At 39.5% G+C, this 26,005-nt stretch overlaps 1 protein-coding gene across 1 annotated transcript; it reads left to right on the top strand.

The window, feature by feature from the left end:
- The first annotated feature begins 4,098 nt into the window (after window positions 1-4,098).
- LOC105526287 (sperm protein associated with the nucleus on the X chromosome N3) lies at window positions 4,099-10,964 on the top strand. The gene is made up of 2 exons (XM_011962232.1): window positions 4,099-4,254; window positions 10,537-10,964. Exons 1-2 carry the CDS (start codon window positions 4,177-4,179, stop codon window positions 10,882-10,884), a joined length of 426 nt encoding a protein of 141 aa, XP_011817622.1. The 5' UTR covers window positions 4,099-4,176; the 3' UTR covers window positions 10,885-10,964.
- The last annotated feature ends 15,041 nt before the right edge of the window (window positions 10,965-26,005 follow it).

The following is a 26,005-nucleotide window of genomic DNA, read 5'->3' as shown; positions in this document are numbered from 1 at the left end:
AAGTGCTGGCAACCTAAGAAAACATGGAGAAATGAGATTACATCAAGTTAAAAAGCTTCTGTGAACAATTAATAAAGTGAAGAGACAACTCACAGGATGAGAGAAAATATTTGCAAACAAGCTGTGTCACAAGGGATTAATAAACAGAATATATAAAAAGCTCAAGCAACACGATGAGAAACAAACATAATAATCTGATCAAAAATGGGCAAAATATTTGAATAGACATTTCTCAAAGGAAGACGTACAAATGGCAAACAGGCATATGAAAAGGTGCTTGGTCTCATAGCGTATTTAAAAAATGACATTTGTTGTTCCAATTTACTCATTCTACAGCTGAGGGATCTGAAGCCTACAGAAGGTATGCAGTTTACCCAGAGTACCAGAAAGAATATGAGATTTAGGGCAGCTTGAACTAGGCTTGAACACTGTTTCACAATTATTGAGTTATTGAGCTTCTCTGGGCCTCAATTTCCTTATCAGTAAATCAGACCCCCGTGATGATATCTACCTCCTGGGACTGCTGTGAGTATTGCATCTCTGCTGAACATCTTCCCTCTGCCTTTCCAGATCCACTCACCACCATTTTTCACCTGTGCTGTTCTAAGAGGCTATTTAGGAAGGATTCTCTCAATGGGCTCCTGGACTCTCTGTGTCCACTGGGTTTGGCTAATGAAAAGCCCCAAGGAGAGTTGGAGGTACGAGGGAGAAAGGAAGGAGAGTGAGGACTGTGGACCTATTCTCCTGGCTCCATCCCTGTGAGTCATCTCGAGCTGGATGAGTCTCTTGGTGGAGGTCACTGTACTTCTGAAGATAGCAATTTCCTCATGATTTATTGATTTTTCCAGATTCTAGTAACGACTTCCTCCGTGTTCTCATTCCTTTGGGTTTGGAGTGATGGCAGCTGCTACTAGCACAATCTCTGATGTTCCCCCTGCATCTACCTGTTTATAAATGGTCCCTTTGAAGGCAAATATTTGTCAAATATTCCATTTTGGATGTACCATCTGTTTGACTTAGATACTACATGCTTAGAACAGAGCCTGACATATATTATATTCTTGGTGTATAGAATCTATTGCTAATTGTAGTATTAACATTAGTGTAGAGGTAGTAGTCGTTGCAGTGGAGGCAATGGTGCTGGTATTTTTCAAAGCCACTCATTCAGTCACATGCAAAGCCAGTAGTAGGATATATTCCTCTTTCATACTCAACTCTTTCTCAATGATTGCTTTTCAACTGTCTGTGCTCCAAAGGGAAATATATGGTTGGCTTCTAACTCCTTGCTCTTTGTGGCCACGGAGTGCTGCAAATCCCAGGCAGATCCTATCCTATATCTGGTACTTTGTGTGATGTTTAAACCTACCTTAGACAGATAAATTTGTAACAAAAATCATTAAGAATGTAGCTGAGGGTTATTATTATAACTAAACTAATGTCAGTCTATAATATCACTCGTACAAAGGTCCATAAACAAAAGGTGAAAAGGTTTCAAGAAGTCCCTTGTTCTAGCCCTGGGTCCATCTCTGACTTACAGCATGACATGGGAGAGTCACTTTGAGTAGTTCCTCAACCTGATATGAAGTAGAATATTCTTGAAAAGTGAACACATCAGAAATTAAAAATAAAATCAATATGATAAACTCACTGTACCCTGATGACCTTTAATTTTTTATTATTCATTTTGGTGGAAAATATAACATAATCATTAAGTTTTTTAATAGGAGTTATTTTGTAAAGTAAGTTGTAATCTTTCAATAGAAGCATGCACTGAATGTGTTCCTAACATTTTGATGAATTTTCATTGGATAGTGATATACTCATCAAAATATTTTTTGTAAACAAATTTAGAAAACAATTATAAAAGGTAATAAGATAATCGAAAGCTGTTATTTTCAGCAATTTTAATTAGTTTTTGATGTACCCTATTTGATGTGGCATGCCTGTTGGTTCTTGCTTGGTTTTTGTTTGTTTGTTTGTTTTTTATAACATGACATGACAGGGTGATGTTCTCACTGTTAATTGCAGGCAAAAGTCCAAAAGAAATAAATACTTAATGTTAGTTTGTAATAATTTACTAAATGGAGTTGTTAATCTCTAGACAACGTCTGGAGTTCACTAAAAAAGAAAAGTATACATTAATAACAGTGTTCTCTTGGTTTGCTAGTGTTTAGATGGCAGTAATGGGAGTGCTATGAATTATGTGTTTCTGGAGGTCAGCAGAGTATTTTTCTAGACTTTTTATTGATTTTATGGTATATGAAATAAAGATATATGAACCTGACGAACACTGGAACAAAAATCCAGGGTCTACTTCGCTTTTGTTCTATTTTTATTTTTATTTTTTTTCCATTATTGTGTTTTGTGACTTCCTATAAAGAATGGGACGAGTGTCAAACTATGGGAGGAATCTAGGGCCATGCCTTCTTTATCTTTGGCTCTCTCTCTTGTTCTCTTTTAAAACATTTTTAGCTTTTTATTTTGAAACAATTATGAGTTCACAAGAAATTTCAAAGATATGTACATGGAGGCCTTATGTACCCTTCAACCAGTCTCTCTCGATTAGTAAAATCTTCAATATACTACCATATTACACTATCAAAACTAGAACATTGACATTGGTATAATCCAGAGCTTTTTAAGGTTCAACACTTTCCTTTTGGCTATTCTAGTCACTTTATATTTCCATATGGATATTATAATTATCTTGTCAATTTCTATTAAAAATCCTTTTTAGAATTTTGATTAGAATTGAATTGAACCTACAGATGAATTTGGAAATAACTGCCATTTTACAATATTGAATCTTCCAACCGAAAATCAAAGTACACATCTCGATTTTTTTATGTCATTAATTTATCATTGCAATTTTTTCTAGTTTTAAGTGTACAAGTAATTTACATCTTTGTTCAGCTATATCCCTAAGACTTTAATATTTTTAGTGATATTTTAAATTGCACTGTTCTTATTTTCAACTTTCGGTTGTTGAAATTAACTTCCAGTCCACCCTAGGACTAACATTAGCTGAAACATTGCCTCTTCTAATATATAAACTTCTAATATATAAACATACAATTGATTTGTGTATTGTTCTCTTACTCTGCAATCTTGCTAATCTCAATTATTGTAGAAGCATGTTTTTAGATCGACTTTTCTACATACACTCTCATGTAGTCTTTGACAAAAGACACTTACTTCTCCCCTTCCAAACTGAATCCATTTTTTTTCTTTTTGCACTGGACACAATCTCCACTACAAAGCTTAACTATGCCCATACTGGTGCACATGTTGGTCTTAGATTGTAGTATCCTGCATGTAAACACTGAGAACAACTTCCAGCACTTGAATATCCACTCTTTCCCCTACCCACATACTGGCTGAATTCATGTTGGGAGACTATATTTACTATGAACATACATCCCTCATTTGAAACAAGACTAGGATACACGGTAAAGAATGTTTATTCACTAAAATTTTGACAGACTCAAGGCCATTATTTCAGATGGGAAATAGGAAATTTAAAAGAACTACATGGACATTGCGCAAAAGAACATGGGTTGAAATTTGCCTGGCAGTAGCCTAAAAGTAAATGGTCTTCAAGGTGCATATGCAAGAACTGTAGGAAGGAAATGGGATAATTCACATCTCCACCAATAATTAAATGTAGCCACACTAGCTTGGAGGGATTTGAGGTGAGACATCTAAAATACTAGGTCATGGTGGGTGCTGGAAGACAAAAGAATGAATCACTTACTAGGAATGGCTGTGGGGAAGGGCTTGAAGGAACCATCCTCTCGCTTCCATGTGAGCCATGAACATTAAACATGGAGAAATGAGGAGAGGCGGCAGATCCGTTTGGGATGCATCATCTTCAGGGGATGCTGAAAAAACAACAGCATTTGGTTTCCTCTACACTCCTTTCCCCTCCCCCGCAAGCCCAGGGAGGGGGCTGCAGTGGTGCTTTGTGATGTCAAAGCCACCCTAGGACTGCCATTGGCTGGGACGCTGCCTGTATGATCAAACAAAGCTCAAGGGCGTGGCTTTGCCTTGTCATCAGGAGGGTAAATATAGGGAGGGCAAGAGCTCTGGGACATCTCCCTAGGAAGCTTCAATATAGCTGTGGAAGTCTGGACTCTACAAGAGCCTACTAGAGACATTCTACAACCTACCACAATCATGGAACAGCCAACTTCAAGCACCAGTGGGGAGAAGATGAAGGGCCCCTGTGAATCCAACAACAACAAAAATGATGAGGTAAGACCGTTAGGTTTTGAAGGGAAGGCGAGGGTGAAAGAAAGACACACTGAGAGGGGGTGGCTCAAACAGCAACACAGGAATACGGCAGACACCTGTGGAAGTGGGGGGCCCGCTTAATGCCAGAGCCCACAGCTGCTTACCGGCTGGGGTGCTTGTAGGTATGGGTGGGAGGGGCCTGGGCAGTATGGCTTCCTGCCTGACAGGATATTGATAAGATGGTTTTATGATCAGGCTGTTTGGCCCTTTTTCCAGTGGGATGTCATTGTGGTGTTTCTTGGAACTTTGCCCAGCAAGATACGATAGGAAAGTTTCTTTAGTTGGGCCTTTGTCCACCTTGTGTTACGATGATTAGGCAAGATTTTTCTCCCGGCCCGAACCCCCATGGAATGTTTCACTTTGACCAAAGTCTGCAAAATAGCAGGGGGCTTACTAAATGGTGGTTTGGACTCACATTCTTGCCTTCTACTTTAGTATAAAAGGAAGAGGGGCGTTGTTGAGTCTCTGGCTGCTTCCTGCTGAATAGGGGAGCTGTAATCAGAGTCTGGGTTTTGCAGCAGTGGGTGTTGGACTTCAGAGTTGTTTTCCTGGAGGCACTAGAATGGTTTCAGTGTGTTGCAGGGTGGCTGCCTGGACGAGGGAGTTTAGCCTTCGGGAGATAAAGCAAGATATGAAGGTGAGTATACATGGGCCAATTGTAGTATCAGGAGGAGGAAGATTAACGGCCCTAAGAAAGGGGCCACCTGCTATGTCAGTGCTGAGTGCAGCAGAGATGGTTAGTTCTGCTAACACTAGAATGAGGTGTAGAGCCTGCTTAGTGTGTGTGGAGGAAGATGAGACAGAAGCTACTAAAAGAATCTGGATGGTCTGCTTGTTAGGCAAAATGTTAATGTTTAGACTGAAACACCAGGGTGCATGTTCCTGACCACCTGGCAAGTAGGCAGAGATAAGAGTTTGTGCCACAAAGGAAGAAGACACTGGGGGTGGACAGACAAAAGTTATAGGTTATGGTGGCAAGCCATGAGAAGGTGGGGGCTGAATTCTGCACAAACCCTTTGTTTTAACTTTTATATTTTTCCAAGTTGAATAGCTGCCAGCAAGGGTAGCCCATCTGAGGGCCTGATAGGAAATGGTGGTGGAGGAGGAGGTGAAGGCTGTTTTTGGAGAGAGAGAGACGAGTGGATTTTTGTAACCAATAGCCACTATGGTCCTGACAGGGCAGAAGGATACATGTTGCAGTTGATGAAATTGTTTGTGCATTTTTTCCAGGGAGTGCCCTTGAGTTGGATACATGGAGAGCGGCGCGGTCAGAGAGGGGAGGGGTTGGTAGGAGGTATTTTATGGAATCCGACTTGTATCATGTTTAGTTAAGAGGCTATGAGGCGAAGGAGGGTGACAGCCCTGTGTGTGACTGTGTGGGTGGATTTGATGGATTTGGGGAAAAGGTGTTTAGCCGAGCAAGATTATTATAAACAGGTTTGGGGAATGAATTGGTCAACTAGTTGAGATGCAGGTTCATTTTGGACTGAGTTCATGTGGCCAGGTTGACAGGAAGGGTTGTGAATTGCTGGATTTGTGTGGACAAACAAATTTAACAGTTGGAAGGAAGAGGGGAGTGTGACTGATTTACAAGGCAATGTGTGAGGCTGATGAAGGGGGCTCAACAGTTAGAGGCTAGGGGTCGGAACTTCGAGTATCCCACAGACAAAGAGGACAAAAGAAGGAAGAGGAGATTTGAGTAGGAGTGAAATTTTGGAAGGTGCCCTGCAGTCATACCTCCTGGATTAGTGTGAGAAATTGGTAGGACTATTCAGGGACATGGGGAAGGGAAACCAGGAAAGGTCTTAAATCAAGTAGGAGAAAAAAGATTGGAAATTGGAGACGGAGAGTGTTATGGACTAAGGGTTGGCAACTTCTGGAATTCTTGTTAAGTACAGTGAGGTTGGTCCTATGAGGGAAGGAGAATAATTTGGGGGTGATCAAATTTCTACATGTGGATCTGGTGCTCTTTTTAGTTTGCAATGGTGCATTCTGTGTGGAAAAGATGTTAGCTTTGCCCCAGTCAGAGTAGTTAGGATAACCTGGTGAGGACTCATCCACTTAGGTTGGAGAGTGGAGGAGGAGGAGTCTGTGATTCAGACCCAGTCCCCTGGTTATAGGGACAGGGAGGAGTGTTTTCAGGATGGACTTTTAGGCTCAGTCAAGTAAGCATTTGCGTACTCTCTCATTAGATGTTGGGTGAGATGTAACGCTATTCAAATATTCCATATAGAAGGGGGAGAAAATACAGGGAGATTCTGGAGGATAAAGGGGCATTTCTACATGAGCTTAAATGGGCGTAAACTGAGGGGCTTTTGGGAAATGACTCATAAATGCATGAGGAACAGTGGGAGAAGTGAAGTCCAGGTCATTTTATCCTTAGGGAAGGTTGGTTAGTTGCTGTTTTCTAAAAAAACTTTCCTGAAGATTCCGGGTGGTAAGGAATATGCAAAGCCCATTTAATGTTTAGAGCCTTTATCAGCTGTTGGTTAAACTGTGAAACAAATTGGCCCACTGTGTGACTGGATGCAAGAGGGGAGTTTAAACTGGTGGATAATATGGGTGGAGAGAATAGAAGCGATGGTGTGTGCCTTTTGGTGGTGGTAGGAAAAGCTTTTATCCATCCAGAGAATGTATCTACTATTGTCAGAAGGTATAGGAATCATTTTATGGGGGGCATGTGAGTGATGTTGATTTGCAAGTCCTGCCCTGGTAAGTGTACTCGGGCCTTGTGTGTTGGAAAGGAGGTAGTTTGATAGCTTCCTGAGGGGAAGTTCTAGTGCAAAGGGAAGATGCCTTAGTAATATGTTTGAGATGGGCAGCCATGGTGGAAGAATATATATAAGTTTTTAAAAGCTGGAGTAGGGGCAGGGACCAGCATGGAAATGGTTGTGCACATATAAAAGTACAGAAGGTTTCTTCAACTTGGATAAGACACTTTTATCATTGAGGTAGAACCATTTTTTCCTGAATGGAGAATCTACAGTCTCACCCATCAGTCCAGGCGCAACTGAAATAACAACGTTACCTGGCAGTACCACAACAATAGGCCTCAGTGAGACATCTACCATCTGATGACATAGCCAGCTGCTGGACATGGCTGCCTAAAGAGCTTCCATTAACTAACCGTGTGTGTGTTCCCTGCAAATGGGCATCTGAAATGTGCTGGCAGGGGGAGGAGAGGGAGTCTAAGGGGTCCAGACAGGAGAGAGAGAGCTTAGAGTCGGAAGTGTTTACACTGGAAGGTGATTAGAGGGTTACCTATGAATAAGGCGTGTACCTGCTGAAAGCGGGATGGTGGGAGGGATAGAAGAAATTGATGGTTTATGGGGTCCTGTAGGTAATGGGAAGATGCAGTAGTAATGTGTTGGTAGGGAGGGAGTTTCCGTGCCTCTAAGGCCAGCGACGTGGTCACACCCGAGATTTTTAGTCGGAGTGACCAGCCTTGGACGGCAGAGTCCAGTTGTTTTGAGAGATGTGCAGTGGCTCGTGGGGCGTTGCCATATGTTTGGCAGAGTTGTCCAAGAGCAAGGCCTTGGTCGGAATATACATACAAAGTACAGGGCTTGGGATTGGGCGGTCCCAGTGCCAGGACAATTAAAAGGGCATTTTTTAGTTTTTAAGTGGGATTTGTTGGGGCAAGCTGGGTTTAGGGGTTTTAGGATGGGCCCATGTGAGGCCACGTAGAGCGCCTTGGCCAGCAAGTCAAAGTTGGGAATTCACAGCCAGAAGTATCCCACAAGGCCCAAGAAGGAGGGGAGGTAGTTTTTTTCTGTGGGTAAGTGGCATGTCACAAATTAGCTCCTTTCATTGGGTTGGGATGGCTTGAGAATTAGGGGTTAGGACAAATCCAGGTAAGTAACTTTGGTTTGGGCTACCTGAGATTTTGTGGGTTAGGCCCAATATACTCAATTATGAAGGAAGTTTAAAACCTGAGTGGTGTGTTGAATGGACAGGTTAAGGAACGGGCTACAGAGAAGGAGGTCCTTGACATATTGGAGGAGGGTACTAGGAGCAAGGGGAAGTTCAGCTAGGTCCTTGATGAGGGCCCATCTGAACAGGTGGAGCCTATCCCGGAACCCCTCTAAGAGTACAGTCTACATGTAAGTCCAAGTGTAAGTCCTGTAAGAGTACAGGACATGTGAGTATTAGGCTTTGACCAAGTTAAAGCAAAAAGACTTTGGTAAGCCGGATTTAAGGGAATAGTGAAGTAGTCGTCTTTTAGTTCCAATACAGAGGACCCATAAAGATGTGTTCTCTGTCCTCCAGGGTGACGGTAGAGGAGAGGATGACATATATATCATGCCAGGTAAGGTTGTAAGATTTAGGGAAGTACAGAAATTCCTTGCAGAAAGAGGTAGGATCCATTGAAAAGGAGCCAAGTCTCTTTTTAATATGGGAGAAGTCAGCTAGGGAACTTGAATTCAGATTACGCTTTCAGCCCTCATGACCTCCTGCAAGGGAAGGACTTTGGAAGGCCTTTGGGCATGTGCCTGGTTTCTGGAGATAGGGGGTTGGGCGTGAGACCTGATTTGATGTGGAGAAGGAAGGGGGAATGGAGGGCGACAGTAAGGGGGTGAAGGAGTCGGATCCGAAGGAGAAGGTGGAGGGAATGGTGGCGGGCAGGAGGCAGAGGAAAGGGTGTGTTGGCCAAGTTGAAATTCAGAGGAGGAAGCCTTGTCTGTAGGAGGAGGCATTTTAGCGGGGTTTCTCCTTGTGGAGGAAGATTTGAAATGGTGAACAAAATTGGCAGAAAGAGAGAGAGAGTGAGGCATGAAGCAAAGCACTTCAGATCATTTACCATTGTGTTGGAGAAAGTTTTTTAGATTATGTTGAATTTGGAAGTTTTGTTTTTTGGAAGAGGGGAGTGAATACTCTGGATGGGAGCGAATACCCCTGAGGAAAGTGAGTACCCAGGAAGGGAGTGAATATGCCAGTGGAGAGCGAGTACTCCAGAGAGAAGTGAATACCCCAGAGGAAAGTGAGTACTCGATTCTGCCTGGGAGAAGGGACCTGGAGAGTCAGGGTAGCCCTGTAGCTATTCATGTTCCCTAGAGGCCAGACTAGCCAGAGTGGCAAGCGTTCTGAGGCTGTCCCCTGAGAAGGGAGGCTGTGGTCACCTGGTGACTGGGAAGAACTCTCACCCAGCACTGGAATTTTTTTGGAGAACTGGCAGAAATAGAGAGGAATCCACAATGGAGGAAGAGGGAGACTCATTCACTAATTGAAGCCCAGTGTTGGATGTGATGTCCAGCAATGGGGGTGATACTTGTTGCAGCTGCCTGGAAAGGGGAAGGAAGGAAAAATAAGATGGAGAGTTTGATCAATATCTGGAGGTTAGCCCAGCGCTGGAGAATATGAGAGAATAGGGGGAACAGGACTCAGAACAGGGAGTCCACTCAGGATCTGGAAATAGGCCCCAGTCTAGTTTGTGCTGCTTGCTGTTTGCTGCTTTCTGCTTTCCAGGTTGCAAGAGAAAACTTACCCATCAGAACCCAATCACCATTCTGGGTTTTGACACCAAAATGTTAGGTTTTGAAGAGAAGACAAGGGTGAAAGAAAGACACACAGAGAGGGGACATCTCAAACAACAACACAGGAATATTGCAGACACCTGTGGAAGTGGGGGACCAGCTTCATGCCAGAGTCCACCACTGCTTACAGTCTGGGGTACGTACAGGTATGGGTGGGAGGGAGCTGGGCAGTATGGCTTGCTGCCCAGGAGGATATTGATAAGATGTTCTTATCGTCAGGTGGTTTGGCCCTTTTTCCAGTGGAATATCATTGTGGTATTCCTTTGCAGCTGCCTGGAAAGGGGAAGGAAGGAAAAATAAGATGCAGAATTTGATCAATATCTGGAGGTTAGCCTAGGGCTGGAGGATACGAGAGAATAAGGGGAACAGGACTTAAGATAGGGATGTTTCTTTAGTTGAGCCTTTGTCCTCCTTGTAGTCAGGTGGTTTCTCCTGGCCCGAACCCCCATGGAATGTTTCACTTTGACCAAGTTCTGCAAAATAGCAGGGATCTTACAAAATGGTGCAGTTTGGACTAACAGATGACCCTACTCATGCTCCTCTTCTTCTTCTTCCCCATAGATCCCTACCCTATGATTCCACCTTGTTCTTCTCTGGCACAAACCCCTTCCTCAAACTGCATTCCTTCTCATAAAGCCCCCCTTGCTATCCAGTCTATCCTATTCACCCAAAATAATGTCTTTCTGGCCCCTCCCTGTTTTCTCACCAGATGCAGGAGGCACCAAACAGAGTCTTAGCCCCTGAACAGAGTTTGAAAAAGACAAAAACACCAGAATATCCAATAATATTTGTGTATTACCACAAGAAGGGTAAGAAAATAAGTTCAAGTCAACTGGAGAACGACCGGTCACAAGAGAACTCCATCAATCCAATCCAAAAGAAGGAGGATGAAGGCGTAGACCTATCTGAAGAATCTTCAAAGGAGGATGAAGACTTAGACTCATCTGAAGGACCTTCAAAAGAGGACAAAGACCTAGACTCATCTGAAGGATCCTCACAAGAGGATGAAGACCTAGGCTTATTTGAAGGATCCTCTCAGGACAGTGGGGAGGATTAGTCACACATGGAGAAACCAAATTGCACAAATCATCACTACTGATGGCGATGATTACAATAAAATCAAGTTTGAGGAGTTGATGACTGTGTATATCTCTGCCTGTTTTCTGGTGGTTGGGGGGAAGGGAAGGGAAGAAGTAGGCATTTGAGTAGGGAGGGATATGAGGTCCTGTAGGGTTGGCAGACAGACCCACAGGTTGACAGCCAGACATTGTAAATAAGGACTGGGGGAGGACTGACTCCTCAGACAAATTTTCTTCTTAAAATTTTGTCTCACAGGAGAGGAAGAAAAGGACTTGGTGTTTCTTGGAGCATGTGATTGTGTAGAAGAGCATATAAAAAGATCTATATTGGCCAGGCATGGTGGTTCATGCTTATAATTCCAGCACTTTGGGAGGCCAAGACTGGCAGTCACCTGAGGTCAGGAGTTTGAGACCAGCCTGGCCAACATGGTGAACCCCTGTCTCTACCAAAAAATATACAAAAATTAGCTAGGCATGGTATCAGGCACCTGTAATCCTAGCTACTTGGAGACTGAGGCAGGAGAATCGCTGGAACCCAGGAGGCGTAAGTTGCAGTGAGCTGAGATCATGCCACTGCACTCCAGCCTGGGGGATAGAGCAAGGCTCTGTTTCCAAAATAACAAAAATAAAATAAAATAAAATAAAATAAAATAAAATAAAATAAATAAAAATAAAATAAAATAAAATAAAATAAATAAAATAATCTGTATTGTATATAGGTGACAGTGATACTCTTTCCAAAATGAAGACATCAAAATCACCACCTCCAGGCCACATACATCATAGTGGTGTGGGTTATAACTCACCCAATGCTGTGAGCAACTGAAGCCCCTCAAATGGATCAAAAACCTCACCCTACATAAAGTAAGACATCATGTCACATACACTAAAATACTGGTGCTTGGAGGCCATGGTCCCAATACTAGGGCATTTCCTTGTTAAGAAACTTTAGGTGGAACAGTAGCCTACCAAGTGTGGGACGCTGGGAGTGGCCATTGTCTACTGCAGGCAATAAAGGAAAGCATAGTCTACAGAGAATTTGAATACAACGATACAAATAAAAGTTGTTATTTTTATTACCACTTCCATACATCAGCATTTCTATAGAATGTCAATGATTAAGAATTCTTCCCTTGAAAAAAATATTGTTTTGATTGAAGGGAATACAATAGAGTGGTTTTGGCATCAAGTTTAGAGGGTTGAGTTACATTTTTTGAGTTAATTGCCAAGACCCTCTCCTGTTTGTTTACTCATTCATTCTCCTTTATTTCCATGACCCAGTTTTATTTCTCTTGTCTACATTGGCAATCATTGTAATGCGTTTGGTGTGTATCCTTTTCTCTGTATGTCAATACATGTTTTTTTTTATTGTTTATGGACATTTGTTTTCAATTTATGTAGCCATTGTCAGTATTTAATGTTTCACTCAGGCCTGTTTTTAAGATGCCTCTGTTTATATATAATCTGTTCTTCCCTTGTAAATGAATATATCAGGTACATTTTTGTATTTTGTGAATTTTAGAAAGATATTTTGATTTTTAATATTTGTACCCACCTTCTGGTCCATGTTTTGTTTAATTTATGTCTTAGCATTACATTTTCTTCCAAATGACTGTAAATAGTATCATGTGCTTAATTTTGATTTCCACATATTCAATGTTAGCATATAGAAGTGTGATGGATTTTTTATTTTTATTTTAAAGAAATTTTATTGTGTAGACTTGAGGTTTACCACATGATATTATGGGATACATAAAGTAAAATAGTTACTATGGTGAAGCAGATTAGCATACCTCTCTTCTTAGTTTTTAAGTGTGCGACAATAGCAGCTAAAATCTACTTATTTAACAAAAATTCATGACAATTTCATCAGGTTTAGTCTCCCTGTACATTAGATCTCCATACTTGTTCATCGTACATACCTGCTATTTTGTGTCCTTTGACCTACTTCTTCCCATTTCTTCTCCTACCCCCAATGTTTCATTCTCTACCTCTGTCTACTTGAGCCCCTTATTTATATGGTGCACATATGAGATCATCAAATCTTTTTCTTTCTGTCTGGATTATTTAACTTACTGTGATGTCCTCCAGGTTCATCCATGTTGTGGCAAATGCCAAGACCTCTTTATTTTAAGGCTGAATAATATTTAGTTCTGTATAACTATATATAACTACACACACACACACACACAAACACACACACAGAGAGAGAGAGAGAGACCAAATTTTAAAATCCAATTATCCATTGATGGGCATTTAAGTTGTTTCCATATCTTGGCTATTGGGAATAATGCTACAATGAACGTGAGAGTGCATATATCTATATGAGGCTGTGATTTCATCTCATTTGGGTATATACCCAGAAGAAGGATTGCTGGGCCATATGGTAGTTACTTGTTAATTTTTTTAGATACCTCCATGTTGTTTTACTTTATGGTTATACCAATCTACGTTTCCACCAACAGTGTACTAGGGTTCTTTTTTCTCCACACCCTCATCAACATTTGTTATTTATTGTCTTTTTGACAATAGCCATCTTAACAAGCATGAAGTGATATAGTGGTTTCAATAGGCATTTCTCTTATGATTAATGATGTTGAATGCCTTTTAATATATCTGTTAGCATGCCACTGTAGGAAGTAATATGAAGAGATACCAGTGTATCTTTTACTCAGTTTCCTCCCATGATAAGACCTTGTAAATGTGTAGTACAACATCACAACCAGAAACCTGACATTAATACACTCCATCTATTCAGATTTCACCAGTTTTACATGTGCTCGTCTGTGTGTGTGCTCAGTTATATTCAGTTTTATCATATGCCTAGATTCAAGGAACAACGCCCATAATAAGAACACAGAAGAGTTTTATCAACACGAAAGATCTCTCATGTTGTCCTTGAATAGCCACCACCGACCTTCCTTTCAATTTCATAACCCCTAGTCATGACTATTCTCCACCTATATAATTTTGTCATTTTCAGAGTGTTATGTGAATCTTTCAGTATGTAACCTTATGGAATTGGTGTGTTAGTCTGTTCTCGCCTTGCTATAAAGAAATACCTGAAGTTGAGTAACGTATAAAGAAAAGAGGTTTAATTGGCTCACAATTCTGTAGGCTGTACAGGAATTGTTGCCAGCATCTGCTTCTGGTTATGGTCTCAGGAAGCTTACAGTTATCGCAGGTGAAGGGAAAGCAGACACATCACATGGTGAGAGCAAAACCAAGAGAGGGAGGAGGTGCCACACACTTTTAAAAAGTGAAAAAGTTCACAGATCACATGTGAACTCAGAGCAAGAACTCACTCATCACAAAGGGGATGGTGCTAAGCCATTTATAAGAGATTCACCCCCATTATCTAATCACCTACCACCAGACCCACCTCCAACATTGGGAATTACATTTCAAAATAAAATTTGGAGGGGACAAACATCCAAACCATATCATTTATTTTGTCACTCACCGTAAGTCTCTGAGGATTCATTCACGTTGTTGCATATATCAATAGTTTATTCTTTTATATTCCTGAGTGTGATATTCCATTGAATAAATGTACCATAGTTTGCTTAATCTTTCTACCTGTTGAAGGACATCTGGGCTGTTTCTAGTTTTTGGCTATTAGAAATAAAGCTGTTATAATCACTCACATGCAGGATTTTGTATGAATGTAAGATTTCATTTCTCTGTAATAATTACCCAGATTATGGATACTAGGGTAGTTGCCCTATTTGGTTGTATAAGGAAATTCCAACCTTTCTAATGTGGCTGTGTCATTTACATTCCCACCAGCAATGCATTCATGATCCAGTTTCTTTGCATCTACACTAGCATTTGCTTTTGTCACTTTTAAAAAGCTTGGCCTTTCTGGAAGGTGTGTCCTGATATCTGATTGTGGTCTTAATTGGTATTTTCCTGATGGCTAATGATATTAAATATCTTTTTATGTACTTATTTGTCATCCACATATTCTCAGCCCTCTCTCTTTGACAGATTCATGACAATGGGTTAGAACAAAGATGTTGACAATATATGTATTAAGTCTGAAAATGACACAAAGATTAGAATATTTTTCTAATAACAAGATTTAAATGCAGTAAGAGTTTAAACAGGCTAGACTGTGGACCACTTGAACTATGATTGTAATCAGACAAGAGAAATTTACTAGAGAACATTGGCATGCTGTCATCTTGGAATCCCAAAACTATTATCTTGTGAATAGAATGAGAGACATTTGGTTTAACAGTAGTATCAAAAAAGCAACTTAGAGGTTTTCAATTGACAGTGAATAGATTGTGAACCAAGCATGTGAAAAGGCTGTTCAGAAACTACTAGTATCTTTGAGTAACTTCCATTGAAATGTAACTAAAACAAGAGGTGACTTTCTCTTCCTGTCCTGTGTTGATCAGACTACACTTGAAGGATTAGTTCCAGTTGCGGACCTTTAAGAGGAAGAGAGACAACTTAAATAGTCACTTGAGGAAGGAAGAAATCTGAGTGATGTTGAGACTTGAAATGGTGTCGTGGGACAAATGATGAAAATAACTGTATCAGATATCGTTCTGATGGGAAACAGACTGTACACTTGAATAGGAAAATTAGAGGAGGGTTTAATAAATGTCTAACACTTAGTGATTACAGAGGAATGGGACAGTATAGGGAAACCAGAAGAAATAACTTGGAGTTGGAAACAGGAGGGCAACTGCTACTAACCCTAAGTTTGACAGGGAGAAGGAAGAGACTATTACTGGAACCTGGAGAATTAGGGAGCTGTGTGTAGAGAACTGTCAGACAAAAAGTGATCATCTAGGTCAAGAAATGAAACAGGAATTTCAGAAATTACAGAAATTCTTCAAGGAACGAGCCAGATAAAGAAATACTCTGGCTTCATTTTCCTCCTCCTCCAATCATCTGTAGGGACCTACCATTCACTAAAACTAACCCAAGGCCAGAGAACAAGACAGCCTGTTGTCAGGCCTCTGAGCCCAAGCCAAGCTGTCATATCCCCTGTGACCTGCACGTATATATCCAGATGGCCTGAAGCGAGTGAAGAATCACAAAAGAAGTGAAAATGGCCCTTTCCTACCTTAACTGATGACATTACCTTCTGAAATTCCTTTTCCTGGCTCAGAAGCTCCCCCACTGAGCACCTTGTGACCCTCGCCCCTGCCTCCAGAGAACAACCCCCTTTGACTGTAATTGTCCATTACCTACCCAAATCCTATAAAACGGCCCCCACCCCATCTCTCTTTGCTGACTCTCTTTTTGGACTCAGCCCACCTGCACCCAGGTGATTAAAAAGCTTTATCCCTCACACAAAGCCTGTTTGGTGGTCTCTTCACCCGGATGTGCATGACACTTGTTAATACAGTCCATGGTTTATATGAGTCAGATTTTTAGGAGCACAAAGCAGAGTGAAGAAGAGTGGAGAACGGATCTGGTGAAGCAAATGGATGATATATTAAGAACACTGAACTCAGAGAAGCAGAAGTCTCAGGAGAGATCAGTGTCTTTCTTCAACTCTCTCATAGGCGTCGTGTGGAATCAGGTCAGACTTACACTTTTTGAGTGTCATGCCTATGATTAGTAGGGCCACAGCAGGGAACTTACGGGAAATGGCATAAACTCCCTTAGGCAGTTGATGTGGATGAGTTTGTCCTGGAAAAGCTGTTTACAAAATGATCAACTGCAATTTTGCTCTTTTGGAGCTCGGAAAACAATACCCCAAAATGAAGACCTCAGGAGCAAAAGTCTTTCTTTAATCTTCTCCTACCCTCCTGTCTCTCAGCCTCATTCTCCCCCAAGGCTAGCCATAGAAACTAGAATCCTTCTTCCCTAAGGTGTGTCATAGAAACCAAAACATATTTTCCCCAAAGGCAGCAATAAAACTTCAAAATATTACTCTAATTTTCACTCCACCTTTCTGTGTCAAAATTGGCCATAAAGAAATGGTCTGATCTACCTTATTTGACTGTAGGTCAGAAGACCCCCATTTCACAGGGAGTCCTGCCACACATCCAGAAGGAATTATGTTGCTCAAAGAAGCCAAGAATAATCTAGACATACAAGCCTTTCTGTGTTTCCCCATTCAGTTCATTAGTATTAGTTTATAGCCTTTTTGTCCAATCCTATTTCTGCGCCTCTGTCCATACTTCCTTAAACCTAGGCATAAAATTCACAATTTCCCCTGTATCTTTGGGTCTTTGTTCTGCAGGCTCCCACGTACAACCATTAAATAAATCTGTACACCTCTTCTGCTATCAAGCTGCCTTTTGTCAGTGATTTTTAGTGAGCCCTCAGAGGGCCTTGCCCCTTACAGCTCTTCCCTGTGGGTGCAAATATCTCACAATGCCTGTCACTCTTTACATCAAAATGTCTAATACTTGCTACTATATTTCCCTGGCGTAAAGCAGAAAGTTGTTGTTTTTGAAACTTGATGTCACTTGGAAAATAATAGTTGTATTATTTAAAAACTTGAACAGTGGCAAGGATGTGTGGTAGCTTGACTGCTAATTTCCTGGAAGTTCAGACTTGACCTTGTTTGCTGTGGTACCATCTGGAAATAGCATGGAGCCTGACACACAATAGGCAATTAGTAAATATTTGCTGAATGATGGCACAAGTGTGGAAAGTAAAGTGTAGCATGGTCATGAAAAAAAAAAGACTGATAGTGACACATAAAATGTTCTAGCCCCAGCTGTGGTTATAACTAAAAATATAATCTTGAGCTAGTTAAAGAAACACCCTTTAAAGGTGATGTCCAATCATCTCATTCCATGAATTTAGATTTAATCACTAAATGTTTGGGTCTATGTATCACATTAATCTAGTGCAAATATATCCAAAGTATCCAAGATAATGGAATGAATATCCCTAGCTGAGATTTTACTAGAATGTTGAGGCTGATATCCACTCTAAAAAAAAAATGAGGCTGATATCTATTAAAAAATAAAAATTTCTATGCATAGACAGTAGATATAATGATCTTAATTATATTAGTATTTTCATTTTACACAACCTTAACTTTTTTCTGGAGTTTTATTTCAGATATGAGGGTACACATGCAGGTTTGTTGCATGAATATATTGCACTTAGTTAGTGATTCTAGTACCCAATAGGTAGTTTTTTCACACGTGCTCTCTTCCCTCCCTCCCCCATCTTGTAGTTTAGTATCTATTGCTTCTACATTTATGTCCGTTTGTGCTCAATATTTAGCTACTGTTAATAAATGAGAACATCTGGTATTTGGTTTTCTGTTTCTACATTAATTCACTTAGGATTATGGTCTCCAACTCCATTCATGTTGTTGCAAAGGACATAATCCCATTGTTTTTTATGGCTACATAGAATTCCGTGGTGCATATGTACCACATTTTATTTATCCAGTCCACCTATTGATGGGCACCTAGATTGATTCCATGCATTTGCTATTGTGAGTAGTGTGGTGGTGAGCACACGAGTGCATGTGTCTTTTGATATAATGATCTATTTTCCTTTGAGTATATATCCCATAAGGGGATTACTGGGCCAAATGGTAGCTCTATTTTAAGTTCTTTGAGCAACAGCTTAATTTTTAAAAGATATCCAAAGATAATTTTACTTTAGTAAACTTTAAATCAGTGCACATTTGGGTGGGCGCAGTGGCTCACACCTATAATTCCAAAACTTTGGGTGACTGGGGTGGGCATATTGGTGAGGTCAGGAGTTCGAGAGTAGCCTGGGCAACATGGCAAAACTCAATCTCTACCCAAAATACAAAAAAGAAAAAAAAAATAGCCAGGCATGGTGTTGTGTGCCTGTGGTCTCAGCTTCCTGGGAGGCTAAGGCAGGAGAATTGAGCCCAAAGGCCAGAGGTTGGAGTGAGGCAAGATTGTGCCACTGCACTCTAGCCTGGGTAACAGAGTGAGACCCTGTCTCAAAAAAAATAAATAAAATCATGCACATTTAAATGAAGAGTATTCCTTTTCATTGAAATGCTTCACTAAATGTGAATAACACTATTAATAATACTAATAATATTGAACATTTTCAAATAATTATGTCTAACATTTATTTAGCATTCACTAAATATCAAGCACTTCATATGCATAAGGTAATTTAACCCTCACAAGCAGCTTATGATTCTGGTAGTTTGGCTATCAGCGTCCTTAGGGAATGAGGAATGGAGACCACATAGCAAGCAGTGAAAGAGAGATTCAAACCCAGGCAGTCTGGAATAAAGAGTCTGAATATATATCCACTCACTATAAATATTATCTCTTGACTTTTCCTCAGAAAGCTCATGGTCAATGCACGTTTTCTGTTACACAAATTCAAAGATACCATGACTGCATATTAACATGGTTTGGTTCTGTGTCCCCACCCAAATCTCATCTTGAATTGTAATCCAAATTATAATACCCACATGTTGGGAGAGGGACCTCATGGGAGTTAATTGGATCATGGGGGACATTTCCCCATGTTTTTCCTGTGATAGCGAGTGAGTTATCACGAGATCTGATAGTTCTATAAGGGACTCTTCCCTCTTTCCTCATTCTTCTCTCTCCTGTAACCATGTGAAGAATGTCATTGCTTCCTCTTCACCTTCTGCCATAATTGTTAAGTTTCCTCAAGACTCCCCAGTCATGTGGAACTGTGAGTCAATTAGACATCCTTTCTTTACAAATTACCCAGTTTCAGGTATTTCTTTACAGCAGTGTGAGAATGAACTAATACAGTAAATTGGTACTGCAGAGAGTGGGGCACTGCTATAAAGATACCCAAAAATGTGGACGTGACTTTGGAACAGGCAGAGGTTGGAATAGTGTGAAGGACTCAGAAGAGGACAGGAAGATGTGGAAAAGTTTGGAACTTCCTAGACACTTGTTGAACTGTTTTGACCAAAATACTGATAGTGACATGGATAATGAAGTCCAGGCTGAGGTGGTCTCAGATACAGATGAAAAACTTATTGGGAACTGGAGCAAAGGTCACTCTTGCTATGCTTTAGCAAAGAGACTGGCAACACTTTGCCCCTGCCCTACAGACCAGTGGAACTTTGAACTTGAGACAGAGAATCTGAAATTGAAACTTATGTTTAAAAGGGAAGCAGAGAATAAAACTTTGAAAATTTGCAGCCAGATGATGCAATGGAAAAGAAAAACCCATTTTCTGGGGAGAAATTCAAGCCAGCTGCAAAAATTTGCATAAATAACAAGGAGCTGAAATTTAATCTCCAAAGCAGTGGGGAAAAGATCTCCAGGGTATGTCAGAAGTTTTCATGGTAGCCCCTTCCATCACAGGGCTGGAAGCCTAGGAAAAAAAAAAAAATGGTTTCCTGGGCCAGGCCTACGGCCTTGCTGCTTGGTGCAGTCTCAGGACTTGGTGCCTTGCATTCTAGCTGTGACAAAAAGGGGCCAATATACAGCTCAGGCTGTTGCTTCAGAGGATGCAAGTCCCAAGCCTTGGCAGCTTCTATGTGGTGTTGGTCCTTCCAGTGCACAGAGGTCAATAATTGAGGCTTGGGAACCTCTACCTTGACTTCAGAGGAGGTATGGAAACTCCTGAATATCCAGGCAGAAGTCTGCTGCAGGGGTGGAGTCCTCATGGAGAACCTCTGCTAGGGAAGTACAGAAAAGAAAAGAGGGGTTGGAACCCGCACACAGGGTCCGCACTGGGGCACTTCCTAGTGGAGCTATGAGATGAAGGCCACCATCCTCCAGAATTCAGAGTGGTGGATCCATCAACAGCTTGCATAGCAGGCACTCAATACCAACCTATGATAGCTGCTGGGAGGGGGCTGTACCCTGCAAAGCCACATGAATGGAGCTGCCCAAGACTGTGGAAGCCCACCTTTTGCATCAGCTTGCCTAGGATGTGAGACATGGACTCAAAGGAGATCATTTCAGAGCTTTAAGATTCAATGATTGCCTCGCTGGATTTTGGACTTGCATGGGGCCTGTAGCCCCTTTGTTTTGGTCAATTTCTCCCATTTTGAAGAGGTGCATTTATCCAGTGCCTGTACCTTCATTATATCTTGGAAGTAAGTAACTTGCCTTTGATTTTACAAGTTTATAGGTGGAAGAGACTTGCTTCATCTCAGATGAGACTATGGACTTGAACTTTTGGGTTAATGCTAAAATAAGTTAAGACTTTGTAGGGGTATTGGGAAGGCATAATTTTGTTTTGAAATGTGAGCAGGATGAGATATGGCAGGGGCCAGGGACAGAATAATATGATCTGGCTCTGCATAACCACCAAAATCTTGTGTTGAATTGTAATCTAAATTGTAATTCCCACATGTTAAGGGAGAGACCTGGTGGGAGGTGATTGAATCATGGAGGTGGTTCCCTCATGCTGTTCTGGTGATAGTAAGTTCTCATGAGATCTGATAATTTTATAAGGGTCTCTTCCCCCTTTTCTCATTCATCTCTCTCCTGCCACCATGTGAAGACTGTCCTTGATTCCCCTTCACCTTCAGCCATGATTGTTAAGTTTTCTGAGCCCTCCCCAGTCATATGGAACTGTGAATCAATTAAACTTCTTTTGTTTACAAATTACCCAGTCTTGGGTATTACTTTATAGCAGTGTGAGAATGAACTAATACAAATACTTTAGTTTTAGGGCCTGCATTGCAGCAATTTACTGCACTAACATCTAATGATACTTTAATGCATTTCTGATATTGCCTAGAAGAATGTACATGCATCTGAAAAATTCTATTGTAGAATGTAGCAGCTGGGTTGAGAACAGTTACCACAAACAGATAGACATGACTATAAACTAATATAGCACTTCTTCTGTCAATTAACAATGTGCACCTGGGTCAATTTGTGGCATGCTCTCCAACTTCTGACATAGTACACAGGGCAAGCTGTAGTCATCACAAGGGTTATATGTCTTCCAGTTTGTGTGCTCTCATATGTGGGATTAATTTGCTTTTGATCATTTCTCTGAAAAAGATATTTTTAAATTTAAGAATATTATTTATTTCCTGTATACTTTTGGGTGTTTTGTTTGTTATTTGGTGTTTAGTTGGAAAACCAAATGCTTTTTTATTGGTGTTTGGGAAAGTGAAATCTTTCTTTTAAGTTTTTTAGGATAAACAAGATGGTTAATTCAGTTAGCACTCAACACTTGAAGAGCTAGTATTAAATCAAGTATTTTAAAAATTTATATAAATAATAATGGTATTAAATTTTAATTGTCTGTTCCTAATGACCTGTGATAACATTTTAGGGCCCCAATGTATTACTTCTAGATAAATTTAACTGGAAACACAAGGAAGACCAAATTAGACATAGAGGCTATTTAGCCTTAGGATCTCAAACCCTACGCAGGAAAGATGCTGAAAAATCTAAACGTTTTCTTCTCCCTTCAGTTTCTTTCTTTTCAGTAATATTCTCTATTTAAGTAAAAATATATTTCACATAGTATATCATAGTACAATATTTACCAACTAAACCTATTGAGTCTGGCACACTTGGGATCACATCTTTGAGCAAATGTCTGAGAGTTGATTTTCTTATCTGTATAAATTAGGCTATTAGTTCTAATTGTTTTTCCCTCTGAGGATTAAATGAAAAAAAAAAAAAAACTTCTTATCCATTTCTTAATTACTAATAGAAGCAATAGCTAGAAAATTCCTTCTTGCATGTCAATTGTGCAAAAAAGAACGGGAATTGTTTCATTTCTCATTAAAAAATTATCATGGGCAAAGGATGTCTTATGGAGTTATAGCTGAAAGATTCAGGTGTACCTGCAAAGTAGCTGTATGAATACTACAGATTTACAGACTCCCAAATGTATTCATGCCTAGAGAGTAGGTGCTCCCCTTTCCTAGTCATCTTTCTCATATAATGAAGAGTTTAATATCAGCTAGAGCTACTCATCCAGAAAATCAAAAAGGAAAGAAAAAATAGCAATGATATTATGCATCTCGAGATAAAGACGAAGTGACATCAGCAAAGATTGCAGAGTAGGCAAATTAAGAACATCATTTCTCATCCCCTCACCCTAAAAAGCAACCAATAACTGGCAAAAACTTAAGTCAGAATCAATCGTATTGAACTCTGAAATCCAGTTAAAAATTACAAGCGGGGGAAATTTGGTGAAGAAAGAAGCTGCTGCTTTGTAGTGAGAAAGGGCTGTGGTATTTTAAATTGCCTGTCTACCATCACCCACACTACAGCTCTGCAGTAGTAGTAAGAACAGCAATGTGCACTTTACTCCTGGGGTAGATTGCTGGTGCCAGAGGAAGTAATACAGATTTTATTCTCAAACAATGTGGTTGTCAGTTGCAGGCTATCTGGAAGTTTCTGTAAAGACTTGCATGATAGTTTTCTTTTATTTTGTCTAACTTTGACCATTTCCAGGTCTGAGACAGCTTACTGAGTTGCTTTTCCTAAAAGCAGTTAAAAATATACTGATTCTTGAAGCCTAGGAAAAGTGACACTAGGTATCAACATAGACAGACCAAAATTCTGGGAGAGAAGAGATGAGAAAGGAGATGCATGTGACAATAAAGGGCTTTTAAAGCTTCCATGTCTATGGAATAAAAGAGAAAGCTACATTCATGTCAAAGGTGAGACAAATGCTCAAAAAGGCCTGAGAAGACCCTATGCATTTACCTTTGCCTAGCTGCAGTCTCTGCACAAGTAAGAAGTGAAGGCTAAGGTAGAGTTGTAAACACCTTGGGAAATTGCTGAAGGAATGGCACAACAAAAAGCCAATTTGCAAAGACTGGGAGAATTTTTTTTTTTTTTTGCTTTTTATTTCTGTTGATTCCAGGCACTTAAGGGAACAATGGAAAACTCTGTCAAAGCTGACTACTAAGATAACAGAACACAGAGTTGAGTGGCCACACATTAAAAAGGCCACACTTTATAAAAAGAGTTTAGAAAAGTTAGTGGACAAGCAAACAATAGTAATTTGAAACAGGTATTATAAATCCCACAGATGGAGAAGAATAATTGTCATAGTTGACACATTATAATATTAAAAATGTCTAGTTTTCAACAAAAATTATGCGACATTCAAAAATAATAAAGTATGGTTCTTTCACAAAGAAAGAAAATACAAAATGTTTATGAGGAAGTTCAGATATTTGACTTTTAGACAAAGATTTTACACCGTCTTAAATATGCTCCAATTGTTACATTAAAAACACATAAGAAACTTCAAGAAACTAGGAGAAAAATGTCTCAAAATATACATTAGTAAAGAGATACAAATTACAGAAATCAACTCAGTATTAATTCTGGTGATAAAAGTACAAAAACTGAAATAAAAATTTATTAGAGGGGTTCAACAGCAGATATAAGCAAGCAGAATAAAGAAAAGTCAGTGAACCTGAAATTATATTAATTGTGAATATTCAGGATGAGGATAAGCAAAAGAAAATAATAAAATCATGAAGAGAGCCTAAGAGACCCATGGAACTCTATCAAACATATTGCATAACGAAAATTTCAGAAGAAGAGAAAGAAAAAAATCAGAAAGAAATATTTGAATATCCTCAAATTTGATGAAAGACATGAATCTCTAATTCCAAGAAGCTTAATAAATTTGAAGCAGGATGAACTCAAAGATATCCACAATGAGAGAAATTACAGTCAAATTGTCCAAAGCCAATAGCAAGGAGACAATCTTTAAAACAGCAAAAAGAGCAATTTGTCAAGTCCAAGAGATGTTCAATAAGATTACTATCCGATTTCTTTTCAGAAACCACAGGATTCAGAAGGTATTAGGATGATATGTTTAAAGTTATGAGAGAAAAAATAATTTGTCAATGAAGAATTCCATATGGGTCCAAACCATCCTTCAGAAATGAAATAGAAATAAAGATATTTCCAGATAAACAAAAACTAAGGGGGTTCATTACTTGCAGACCTACCTTGTAAAAAAATGTGAAAAAGAGTCTTCCAGACTGAAATGAAAAGTCACTAGACCATAACTAAAAGCCATATGAATAAATAAAAAACAGGCAATGATAAAGGTTAACTATGTATGTAAATATAAAAATTAGCAGTATTGTGTAGTCGGTTGGTAACTCATCTCATCTTCCTTTTTATATGATTTAAAAGACAAATGCATAAAATAATTATAAACCTATGCTAGTGGGTACACAGTATAAAGATATAATTCATGACCATAAGAACACAAGCAGGGATGAAGCTGTATAAGAGCTGAATTTTTTTGCATACTATGGCAGGTACATTGTTATAATTCACCTTTATTATAAAATTAAAATGTTAATTGTAACCCTTATGGTAACCACTAAGGAAGAAAAACTAAAATATTATGTCAAAGAATAAAAAGAAAGGAATAAACATGCTATACTAGGACAAAATCAATTAATCATAAAAAGACATAGAAAACAATTAGCAAAATGACAAAAGTAAGACCTTTCTTATCAATGATTGCATCACATGTAAATGGATTAACCTCTTGATTTAAAAGGCAGAGACTGGCAGGATAAATTTTTTAAAATGATCCAAGTATATGCTGTTTACAAAAGATTTAACTTAGATTCGAAGACACAAATAAGTTGAAATACAAAGGGTAGAAAAATATATCTCATGCAAACAGTAACCAATAGAGAGTTGTGGGTTCTTATACTAATATTAGACAAAATAGACTTCAAGATAAAAATACTTACAGGGAATTAAATACTGATGAAAGTGTCAAATCATGAAGAATTTTGTGTGTGTGTGTGTGTGTATCTGTTTTTAATGCCAGTACCATGCTGATTTTGTTACTATACTTTCGTAATAAATTTTGAAGTCAGACAGTGTGATGGCTCCTGCTTTTTTTTTTCTTTTTGATCAATACTACTTTGTCTAGTCAGGGTTTTTTGTGACCTCATATAAATTTTAGGATTTTGTTTTCTTTTTCTGTGAAGAATATCGTTGTTATTTCGATAAGAATTACATTGAATCTGTAAACTGCTTTTGGTAGTAATGTCATTTTAATAGTAGTCATTTTCCAATCCACGAACAGGGATTATATTTCCATTTTTTGATGTCCTCTTTAATTTAATGTTATTAGTATTTTATAGTATTGCTTGTATAGATCTTTTCACTTCTTTGGTCAAATATAAAAGGTATTTTATATATATTGTAG

The sequence above is a fragment of the Colobus angolensis genome, unplaced genomic scaffold, assembly GCF_000951035.1.
Source record: "Colobus angolensis palliatus isolate OR3802 unplaced genomic scaffold, Cang.pa_1.0 Scaffold585, whole genome shotgun sequence".
Classification (NCBI taxonomy): Eukaryota; Metazoa; Chordata; class Mammalia; order Primates; family Cercopithecidae; genus Colobus; species Colobus angolensis.
The sequence above is the reverse complement of the archived record's forward strand: the minus strand, read 5'-3'. Positions and strand labels throughout refer to the sequence as shown.

Coding starts and splice junctions, on each gene's coding strand:
- LOC105526287 (XM_011962232.1), top strand. CDS start 4,177: ATGGAACAGCCAACTTCAAGCACCAGTGGGGAGAAGATGAAGGGCCCC. Junction 4,255..10,536: donor ACAACAACAAAAATGATGAG/GTAAGACCGTTA, acceptor TTTTCTCACCAG/ATGCAGGAGGCACCAAACAG.